The sequence below is a fragment of the Carassius auratus genome, chromosome 12, assembly GCF_003368295.1.
Source record: "Carassius auratus strain Wakin chromosome 12, ASM336829v1, whole genome shotgun sequence".
Lineage (NCBI taxonomy): Eukaryota > Metazoa > Chordata > Actinopteri > Cypriniformes > Cyprinidae > Carassius > Carassius auratus.
Window position 1 is genome coordinate 21,230,655 of NC_039254.1, and position 12,151 is coordinate 21,242,805.

Consider the following 12,151-nt stretch of genomic DNA (forward strand, 5'->3'; position numbering starts at 1 on the left):
CGTTAGAATTTTTTATCGCTGGCACGGGAGAGGATTATTTGGATCTTAATAACACTCTTTTATACACTAGACTCAAAATAACAGGACCCGACGGTTCTAATATACCAGATGGATCACCTGTCGGTTTAATAAACTATCCGGGGGCATGTATATTCTCACAGGTGGATGTCTCTCTGGGGGATCGTCTGATAACCCAGAGTTCCAGTACCTACCCGTACAGATGTTTGATTGAAGCTCTGATTAATTTTGGAACAGACACACTCGAAAGTGTCTTTTCAGCCGGTTTGTTCTACAAAGATACACCGGGTCACATGGATGCTACGGACCCCGCTGGAGAAAATACGGGATTAATGAAGAGAGCTGCATTTACCAATGCTAGTAATGTGATAGAATTACTAGCACCCATTCATAGTGACATTTTCTTTCAAGAAAAATTAATGTTGAACGGTGTAGATATAAAAATAAGAATGACAAGAGCTAAAGATGAGTTCTGTCTAATGCGCGATGACGCAGTTGCTTATAGACTCAATATTGTGTCAGCATCTCTTTTTGTCAAAAAGGTTACTGTGTCACCAGGCGTCCGGTTGGGTCATGCTCAGGCGCTTCTAGGTACTACTGCTAAATACCCCATAGACCGCGTGTGTGTGAAGAATTTTTCTATCCCAGCCGGTTCTCGCGTATCTAATCAAGAAAATCTTTTTCTCGGGACACTACCAAAATCGATCATTTTAGCAATGACCGAAAATTCAGCCTTTTCAGGGGCGTATGATAAAAACCCATTTGCTTTTAAACATTTTAACCTGGAGTTTTTGGCTTTATATCAAGACGGCGTCCAAATTCCGTCCAAACCGTTTCAACCGGAATATGAGAGCGGATCAGCCGTTAGGGACTTTTATCAACTCGTGACGGCTACCGGAAGACATCTTAAAAATCAACCTCTTGTAATAGATCGTCAGGATTTTCTAAACGGATACACGCTCTACGCGTTTAATTTGACCCCTGATGAAGATTGCTCGAATCATGTTTCACTAATTAAATCGGGTAATATTAGACTAGAAGCACGATTCAGACAACCTCTCAGACAATCCATAACCATTATCGTATATGCGATTTTTGATTCAATTGTTGAAATATCCAACCGAAGACAGGTGTTAGTGGATTATTACTGAGGAGGAAGGAAGGAAAATGAATACGGTACAACTAACGTCTGTTATGGAAAAGATTGATCACAATACAAGTTTTTTAGGAGTGCTCCCCAGCGATTATCTACCCAAAGTGACCGTAAAGAAAAACCCCGTCTATGCTTATTTTTAACTCTGACCCCCTCCACAAAACCGGGGTTGCATTGGTTAGCAATTTACATATCCGAGAATGGCGTGAGCTGCTTTTTTGATACCTTTGGAGGATCTCCAAAAGACCCTCGTTTTCCAAAGACTGTGCAAACCTTTTTAAAAAACAACTCTATCTGTGTACAATACTCTAACAAACAGGTTCAAGACTTCACATCCGATACCTGCGGACAACATTGCGTGTTTTTTCTGTATCACATGTCAAAGGGTTATGATTATGAAAACGTTGTTAAACTGTACCATGATGATCTGATTAAAAATGATAATATGGTTGCACGATTTGTAAAGAGAATGAAACCTTCTCTCTGCCGTACATTTAATTGTATTAACTGTGTACAAAATTGTAAAAGGTGCCTTTAGTGCGTCTAGAACTGTGTTTTTTATTTTATGTTTAATAAATAAAAATGGTATGTAATCTTGAATGTCAATAATATGTTTGTACTGTATAAATAAAGACAACGTATAGACAGACCTCTTTTTATCTTTTTTTTTTTATTTACATCAAAAAACATAATACATAACAACGCAATTATTTCAAAATATATTTACACATACACAAAAATAAATAAAAATTAAAAAGATAACCAGGCGGTAGTATCGAGCGAGGGTGAATTAAACAACTGTCCAACATCTGTAGTAGATTGTGTCATAGTCTTTGACTTGTGCTTTTTACGAACGTCTTTTTTCGTGGGGTTAGGCGATTTCCTTTTAAGGGTTTCAACAGTGCGTTTAACCTGTGGATTCGTGATAGTGGAAAATGGTATATTTAAAGTTGCAAAAGCATCCAGAAATTCATCCCAACCGCGCGGTCTGTATTCATCACGGGACGTGTGAGGCGCCGTTATACTTTTAACCAAATCCAACATGTGTGAACCTACAATTACATTCCCTTTATATACAAACTCTCCAGAATTTGTCCATGAAGACACTTGTTTGGCATTAGACATTTTATTCAGAATGAGTTTGATGTTTTTTAAACTTCTTTGAGGCACATTGTTTAAGATTTCATTGACAAGCTGATCCTCGCCTTCATCATCAGCATGCGACGGTGCACCGCCAGATGCACTAACAGGACCAGTGGCAGGTGCACTAACAGGTGCAGTGGCAGGCGCTGTAGCAGGTGTATTAGCAGGTTCATCGGGATGAATAGCGTCCGTTTTCGGTAGTGAAAGAGTTAAAGTACTGTTCTCCAAATCACCTTGTTTTACTATAGTTAAAAACCTCTGTAAGACGCTGGAATAAAGTTTAGCCTTCCCATGCGAATCTAAATCACTCCTCTGCAATACGTTTCGTATAGCCGCGTCTAAATCGTTCTCCACAGTTTGTTGAATTGTCTCACGAGCACCTACAGTCCTTAATTTATTCATCTGATTCTGAGGGATTAGGTAAAGTTTTTCGGCATATTCCATTTCTAATGTTGTCTGGAGGTTATTAAACTAGTGATAAACGGTATTGCCACACTTAACAGAGGTACAAGAAAACCGCCTCGTTGATTAATCAACCGCTTTTTACTTTTGATGTTAATCTTTTTACTAGCAGCGTATTTGATCTCCTGTTTTTTCTTTTTTAACCTCCGGAACTGGTTGGTGTTTAGAGGTATGTTGCCGTGAAGAACATTTAGAGCTATCTCACACAGGGATAGAATCAGCTGATCTGACGCTGACTGTAAAATAACACGACGTTGTCTCGGTGAAGCCTTATATAATAGTTTTAAAAGAGGTAAGTTTTTACACAGCCTATCACTCATTTTCTTTTCTGCACATACACCACCTGTTGATCTGAAAACAAATGTGATCTGAGACGAAAACGCTCCGGTGTTTTAGCTTTAAAGTCAATCAAAAGGAATCCGTAAGGTTGATTGGTAGCATCCTTATAACACTCCATAAAGAATTTTGTGTTTCCTGGGTAAATCTGTCGTCCTAAAGTCATTATTTGCATCGAGTCTCTCGGACTCTTGTACAAAATAAGATAGTGAGTATTGAGGGCGATAGTCCTACTGGTTTTACCGTGAAAAAACAGATTCTGGGTTATCAATATGATAGAAAATGGTACATGATGCACGTATTGTGTGAAAGCTCGCGAGAGTTCAGCGTTTGAAAATGCTTGGCACATCAGATCGTCACATATGATAAGTACATTGACATTGGGTTTTATTAAAGTTTCATCGGTTAAAGACTTTGGAATACCTTCAATAAATTTGATATCATACAATGACAACAGTTCATCATACAAAGGTTGCCAACAACTGTATAAAAATACAATACTGTCAATTTTTACATTGATCAACTTGTATGCATTACGCAATAAATTCTTTACAAAAACAGTCTTTCCGCTTCCTGACGGGCCGGACACCAAGACTGAGAATGGATATTCTAAACGAAAGTCAAAATCCTCTTCAACATACACATTTTGTGCGTTAGAAATACCCTTAGTAGCCATAAGGAAGTGTGGTGTAATCAGGAAGTAGCACGCGTTTGTCATAAACCACTTTGAATCTTTTCAATACTGCTGTATTATGCAAAGTGAACTTCTTTTTATTCCGCACAATGGTCTCTGTGCGAGTGAGCAGGTGGCTAGTGTCACGTGATGTTACATAGCCCTGTATCAGACCTATCATGCTTTCTAGAGTTACAATTTTCGCATTAGCAGAATGTAGCGTGACCCCTTTAGCTTTAAGAGTTACTTTATTTTTTGTGGTTTTAAAGGAGTAGCTCTTCGGTCCCCATTGACGCGAAAGTAGTTATGAAATCTCCATCATCAAGTTCATCCGTCAACTCACCAAGATATGCACCTGTTTTAGGCATCCAATCTCCATCTTTCGATACAAAGATAACGCTGTCTGTATCTACATAAAAAACACGGGGCCCTAACTGATCCATGAGATCATATAACTCCAGACGGCCGTAAGCCGTGGTAAATGCTGCGATGAATACATTAACATCACTCGCGGGGGCGGGGTCTTCATCGGCATAGCACCATTGAACTAAAGCCACAGTGTCCGACACGAATGAGAAGTGTTTAATGACACGTCCGTTTCCAAAGATATAGCGGGCGAAATCTTCAGGGTCTGTTAAAAGCTCCGCTGTAGCTTGATTACACCTAAGACCAAATCTACCCCAAAGCGAATTCAATAAATATTTATTTATAGATCTGCGTGCGGGGTTAAGCGCTATTTTGTCAAGGTCGAGCTGAACTCCCTCCTTCTCAAAATAATCTCTGACGTAAGACTCCTTTTCATCATCTGTCACTACGTGTGATGGAAATCCTGAAGCCTCTTGTTTGAATTTGAGAAACGTCTTAACATAACCGCTGAATAAAGTGTCTGATGTCTGCGGAAAATGCCAGACTTCGTCAATTCTGACTACCGAATAACCTTTATCAATAGCCCTGGAGAGCTCGACAGAGGTCCAAACTCCTGAAATGATTCTCTCGTCATCACTGTGCTGACACTGACCCTGATACTGCGTCTCAGCACAGGTACGACACAGCGCAAATAGTAGTTTCCCCTGAGAGGATTTTGCAGGTAATATTGGATGCAGTAGTTTACGTGGGGGCAGTACACTGCATTTAATGAGACCGAAATAAGATTTGACCGGTTCAAAATCTTTTAAAATGATCTCAGGATGTCCGATAGGGTAGGTTTTACACGACTGTACATACGGATATAGAGATGTGAAATCCAGATATGACACGCGTTCGCCCTCGGCGGTCTCGTGGTACAAGCGGAGTGCATTCGTGCGTCCGCCGTAAAGTGCTTGTCTAGGATTCAGTCTCGCTGGTGCATTATAATTACTCATAAATGCGATGACATTGGGATCGTTTTGTTTAGCAGACTCCCACTGACATTCCCAAATCTTGTGCACTTTGAGATTGTAGGTATTACGCAAAACGTTCAGCTTATTGTCAGATTGTCTTCTGAGCAGGCCAAAAGGTGTTTTTGACACAGGATTCAAATCGTTAGGATTAAAACGACAACAATGCCCGTGCCAGAAACATCCGAGAAATTCCAAAGCTATTTTATCTCCATTATCAGCCTCATAATAGCCGTCCACATGATACGGTTCAAATTTGGCTTCGCCATAATTTAAAGCGTGATGAACATCGACGTTTCTGCTTGCTTTAATGTATTCCAACCATTGTATGGAGGGGTTTGAGTAAGCTTTGTACTGATTGATGTAAGCATTTTTGTGCGTTAAGGCAATCGTGTCTTTGGTTAAAAAAAGCGTTTTGAACACTTTCATAGCACATCCGGCTAATGTTATACATCCGAAAGGATCTACGTTGGTACATTCTATAAACTCTTTTCTGTATTTCATACAGCCTTCACGTAGCAAAACAACGTCATTCTTACAGTACAATGCTAGTTGCTTTTTGAAGTCAAACACTCCTCCTGCTACACCTTCGTACCACGAATCAAATTTCACGCGTTCAGCGTCAGACATCGTCTGATATCCGTAATAATCTTTTGACGGGTACGGACCGATATAGTTTGCATTCTGCAAGCGATTAAAATGATGTGGAAAATATCCTTTTTCGCTGGTGTTTAAGTTTAAAGCAGAGGTCATTTTTGACAATTTCATGGGCAAGAAGCTATAGCTGTCGATGTATCTCTGTTTAAAAGGTTGATCGTACATGTAAACAAGTCTACACCCTTGGAGTATGATTTTTGGAGTTAGTCCCTGACTAGTAAAATACTCGAGCAGTATAAAAGAGTCGAAACCTGAAGAATTGTGTGCGATAAATGTGAAACCCTCAAATTTCGGACGTCTGAAATGCTTAACCATCTGATCCACACAATCTACACCTTCCGCCGAAAACTCATCCCCAGCTTGTGTTAATGCACAAACATAATTTGCCTTATGACGACCGTCTTCATACATCGTCTCAAAGTCAAAATAAATATAGTCTTGGCTATGTTCTCTAGGTTTGGCTGGCTGAATATAGCAACAGTGCTGCTCTTCACCCATGAGAACTTCGGCGCAATGAACACATCTGGATGGTGCACATTTGTGCGTTAATAGCTTATCACCGGACCATTTTGTTCTGTACTGTCTGCAACATTTATCACAGTATTTTATGCTATCACACTGAGACTTTTGAACCGTCACTTTGTGTTTGTTTATGCATTTCATAACATAAATCAGATCTGCAGTATCTCAAACAATCATCGCATTGCACCGATTTCTTGGGATGCGTGTAGCAAGACGTGTTCATGCATACGTTACATGTAAATTTGCAATAATGTAGACTACGATCATTAAACCCTCGATAGCAGTACTCACAAACATACCCATATCCTAAGAAACCTTTCAGATTTTTTATCCCATAAAAATGTTCTTCATGCAGGTACAAATGCAACGTCTTGTGATGCGGCTCATCCGTGTTTTTATACACTTCCAATTTACCTGAACCTGATCTGTGAAAGATAACTATTTTCAAGTCTAGAAAGGCTTCAAATTTAGAAACATCATGCAATGCAATTTTATCTTGTGGATCGTAACCCAGATCGGTATGTATATTTCTGGCTAATGTCATCAATTCAGCGTCTGTACACTGAGGATTTAGAAAGTGTGCTATGCACATGCTAAAACACATATTGTCTGTGACATTTTTGGGGGCAAACAAATGCATTCTATTTTTCTGTATGACCTGGTTATGTGCCAGATCTGACAACTTCCTACGCGCACCAACACCACCTTGTTTGTTTCGCGCTACAGAGACACGTAACTCTAAAGCGGTATCAAAAGCTACATCCGTATTTCTTTGAACGGTTCGTTCGATTTGGTCTACAAATACATTAACGTCATGATTGTTATCAGGCGTTAGAACTGCATTAATATCAGTGGGCAGACTTGCACCTTGCAGGGAGATGTTAAAAAAAACCCCATCGCCAGCTAATAATCTGGAAAGTGTAACAATCTCGTTCAAAATATCATGTAAAAATATATTGTATGCTGCAAAATCATCTGTCGCTATTTCACGAAAATTTAAAGTTCTGCGAATTTCTAAACCATTAAATCGAGGTCTTGGGACAATCGTAAAATCACCCACACTACCTCCTTCTCTCACTAGTCTATCTATGTAATGCTGACTGAGACCCATATCTGGAGCTGTGGGATCATAACCTGAGGGATCGTTATTAGGAGTTCCAGCACCGATCTGGACATCGCTGTCTACAGCGGCTCCCAACCATTCGTGTTGTTCGTCTATTAGCTCGTGTAATCTATCTATCATGTTAAGAGGATTAGGCGGTAACATCTGTAAATGATTGTTAATAATTTCGTGTAACTGTTGTGTATTGTTTTGAAAATCATATCTGGGTCTTAATGGTCTCTGATCATCTTCTGAACCGTGGGTATGTAAATCATCGTGACATCTTTTACTACTCATTTTGAATTATTATTTTATTTATTTAAAAGCGAAAACACCTTTTTTTTTTTTTTTTTTTTTTTTTTAAATTTAAAGACAAGCGTGCATACTCCTGAAAACACCAACACCAGTTCACAATGCGATATAGATGACAAAACAGAAACATACAACTGTTATAAATTCAAAACCATATATTTTCTCCACAAGTAAAACAACCCTAATGTGGGATACAATAACATGCCATATGATATAAAGCACCCCCCAACAGACAATATTAATAAATGAAAAACTAATGGCAATTCACTACCTAGAACAAAACAATAATACGTGTAAGAAATAAAAAACAATATTTTATTTTTTTTTTTTTTTTTTTTTTTTCAAGCCAAAATTTTTTTAAAAATTAATAATACTAAAAACAACAAGACAATACATATCAAGGATGATCACGCTGGTACAAATCTGATAACATTCTTTGCATTAGATTTAAACGTTCACTGATCAGAGTAAGAGCATTAACAATTAAATTTTGTTCAACTTGTACCTGATGGATTTCTCCCGGTACCCCGTTCATACGCTGTTGAAACTGACGAAATTCACCATATAGTTGATCGTGACAACTCCTCCAAAATTCGGCTGCATGACGTAAGGATTCGTTCAGCTGTTGTTGGCATTCGATGATGTTCCTCAAAATCGCTACCACATCACTTTGAGCATTACCCACGATCTCTTCTGCACCTCGATAGGACAATGCTTGACCGCTCAAATCGAAAAGTGTGCCAAACCGTCGATTAACACGGCGAAGCATATCATAATCAAGCCTTCTATTTAAATCACGTTCACGGAACAGCTCTTGAGGGTCTTCGTTAGGCAATTCTTCCGTCTCCTCTTCGCTTGCCGAATCGCTAAAAGACGCACGATCCCACGCGCTCACCATAGAATCGCTCCAAGCTGTCACCCCTCCTTCATCATATCGCTGCTCTGTAAATATAGATAAAGGTTTTTTAATTATTTTGCTGAATAAACGCAAAACATAAAACATAAAAGCAATTTTTCTGCTTTAATACATACCGTTATTCTCCGAAGTCCTTAAACGACTGGTGCTTGGTACATCGTCTGTTCCCCACTCCGGTAACCTCAGACGTTTCACTCCCTGGCCCTCCGAATGTCGTACTCTACACGTAACGCTAGCTTCGGTGCGTACGTTTGAGACATCTGGGAGATTGTGAGAATCACCCTCGGGATCCGGCGCGTCGGCGGAGGCAGGCTTTGTGACGTGTCCTAGGGCGTGTTGTGATTCGGTGCTAATCTCAACTTCTTGCGCAACGTTTTCTGGAGGGGTTATCAGCTCCTGATTGTTGCCAACATCTTGCTCGTCTGTCAAAAAATAAATAAATAAACATTTCATTATTATACTGGTAAGTATGTTATGGGAACCTTCATTTTTAACTTATTGAGAAAAAGTCTTACCGTTATTAACAGCACCGGGTTCATCACAAGCAAACAACACGTTCTCATCAACTATTGGAATGATAGCAACGTTATTGTCGTTATTATTATTATTATTAGTCATTGAATTAATAAAATAAAATTGGTAAATACTTACATAACTCTTCAAGGATCTGATCCAAACCTTCATCGAAGTCCTGATTCTCGAAACCGTCTAGAAATCATCCACCATACATTAAACAAATATTCACTTTAAAATATATTTAAATCATTTGTATAAAATAAAATGAATAAAATAAAAATAAAAAACTCACCCTGGTAGTTGTCCGCCATTGTTTCGTTATTGTTTATTGTGGCGTAGCACGACTTGAAGTTAATTTTGCAGGTAATCAGTATGACAAAACTTTTAGTTTTTAAAGCCTGGGTACCCCCCGTGTGGGCGTCTCTTGAGAACGCCTCTAAATATAATAAACTTCAGAAGAAGATACCCTAATAACATAAATCTTTAATACACATACACGTTGATTTATTTACGCCTGTATGTTTTACAACTTGACTGAATGTATCTGTTACCTGACTGATCTGCATCAGACACCGTCTGGTCTTTATCACGGATCCTGGTGCGTAAAGACGCCCTTTCATCTCGACGGGGTTAGATACGGCATTAACTTCATTTGTTTGAAATGCAAAGCTTTTTAACAAACCCAAAATCAATGCATTGATATCTGTGTAGCATTTGCCCCCGCAAAAGTATTGCGAATCGTTTGCATTTAATAGTTATTTCATCTTACATTGGAAATCAAAGCTCTTAATAAGTCAAAGTCTTAAATTAAAAATCTCATAAGTGTTGTATGTGTGTGTGTGTGTGTGTGTGTGTGTGTGTGTGTGTGTGTGTGTGTGTGTGTGTGTATGCGTGTGTGTGCGTGTGAGTGCTTGTGTACTTGTTTGCATTCTCGGTACATTTATGTTGAGGCTGAAAGCTCTAGGGGTTAATAAAAATTATAAATGTAACTAAAATAAACTAAATTAACTCGAATTAAACTACATATTCCTGTATTGTCTGACTTGTTAAAAGATTTCACACCCATTTGACCCACCAAACGAACTGTCAGATAACCTCACGATCACAGGCCTTAGCCATAAAGTTTAAATTGTCTTTGATCCCTGAATAAATACAATTTTTTTTTTTAAAAACCGTTTACAACACCAGAACCCCCTCGGAAAACTAATTAGATTACAGTCGAGTTGCAAACCCCCAAAACCTTTAGATGTTTTTACCCCCGCCGATGTCTAACTGATATGCAGGCGACATCACACAGACACCAGATGCGCGGCACGGTCACGTTTCGCTGCACGACCTGAGACGAGATATTTCTTTCCTGTCATATTGTTAAATGGGTATACTTTTAACTACATATGTATGGTTTATTTACTAGATAACACGACACAAACTCGGCAGAAGGAAAGTGTGAATGGGTGGCTGTGTGTGTGTGTGTGTGTGTGTGTGTGTGTGTGTGTGTGTGTGTGTGTGTGTGTGTGTGTGTGTGTGTGTGTGTTTATGATTGTATGGTTGTGTTTGTGCACTTGTTTGCATTCTCGGTACAATTATGTTGAGGTTGAAAGATCTAGGGGTTAATAAAAATTATAAATGTAACTAAAATAAACTAAATTAACTCCAATTAAACTACATCTTCCTATATGGTCTGCCTTGTTAAAAGATTTCACATCCTTTTGACCCACTAAATGAACTGTCAGATAACCTTGTGATCACAGGCCTAAGCCATAAAGTTTAAATTTGTTGAGTCTTTGATCCCTGAGCACTTACACACAATTTTTTTTAAACTTTAGTTGACCTGCAGCAGATCTTTTACAACACCAGAACCCCCTCGGAAAACTAATTAGATTACAGTCGAGTTGCAAACCCCCAAAAACCTAGATGTTTTTACCCCCGCTGATGTCTAACTGATATGCAGGCGACATCACACAGACACCAGATGCGCGGCACGGTCACGTTTCGCTGCACGACCTGAGACGAGATATTTCTTTCCTGTCATATTGTTAAATGGGTATACTTTTAACTACATATGTATGGTTTATTTACTAGATAACACGACACAAACTCGGCAGAAGGAAAGTGTGAATGGGTGGCTGTGTGTGTGTGTGTGTGTGTGTGTGTGTGTGTGTGTGTGTGTGTTAATTTCCATAGCTTGAGAAATTAAGCTTGACAAAAATAAAAGATATATCGACGGCAATAGTCTAAATTTAGACTAGTCGTAGATTAGCGTAATTAACTTAATACATTAAAAACAAATAATGCTTTTTTCAGTGCTGTTTTTTATTATTATTTTTTTATTTTGTATTTTTTAAAGACTAAAAGTAAATAAAAATCGCATAAAGCTACATCATTTAAAAAGTACAAATTGATCTTATGTTTAAACGGATTTAAAGTTTTCACTAATTAAGGCCTGATGTCTATTTATTAAAAACTACTTAGTTTAATTATTTTAACATTTAAATCTATTTGACACAGCAATCACGCCTACAGCAGGGGCAGTCTCTAGCGCCGGAGGCGTGGTTTTTTCCGGAGCATTCCCCGAGCCTCATTCTAACTGTGTCTGCGGTGCTGTCAGTATCGCTCAACGGAGATGCCTTGACACTTTGCTGTGAGATCTTTTTTTCTTTCGTCTAACTCTCTGTCAGTAACACTCTCGATTTTTTAAAATGGTGGTTAGTGGTAAAGTACAACATAGATTTGACAAGTTTCTTGTCTGATGGATTTTATTTTAGATCGCATAATGCCTACCATCTTTTTTCTTTTGTTTTAACTTTTTCTCACATTATGACAAACACCAAGTTTTCTGGTTTGTATCGCCGCTTTACATTCATTTCTTTTTCAGTTTGAGGTAAGGTACAAATGCTAAATGCTTTCTTTTCTAGCTGGTAACAAAACACCTTTTTAAATTTTTACAAGCTCTCATATCTTTTTC

The 12,151-nt window shown here is 38.6% G+C and overlaps 2 protein-coding genes across 4 annotated transcripts in view; both read right to left on the bottom strand.

Moving 5' to 3' along the window:
- adprh (ADP-ribosylarginine hydrolase) overlaps positions 1–12,151 on the bottom strand; it is a 222,517-nt gene that overhangs the window by 151,317 nt on the left and 59,049 nt on the right. The gene's annotated exons all lie outside the window — the stretch shown is intronic.
- Positions 7,779–9,907, bottom strand: LOC113112134 (uncharacterized). The gene is made up of 5 exons (XM_026277591.1): positions 9,479–9,907; positions 9,322–9,378; positions 9,186–9,236; positions 8,787–9,092; positions 7,779–8,696 (listed from the first exon to the last, which is right to left on the bottom strand). The coding sequence occupies exons 1-5, from the start codon at positions 9,495–9,497 to the stop codon at positions 8,152–8,154; spliced, it is 978 nt and encodes a 325-aa protein (XP_026133376.1). The 5' UTR covers positions 9,498–9,907; the 3' UTR covers positions 7,779–8,151.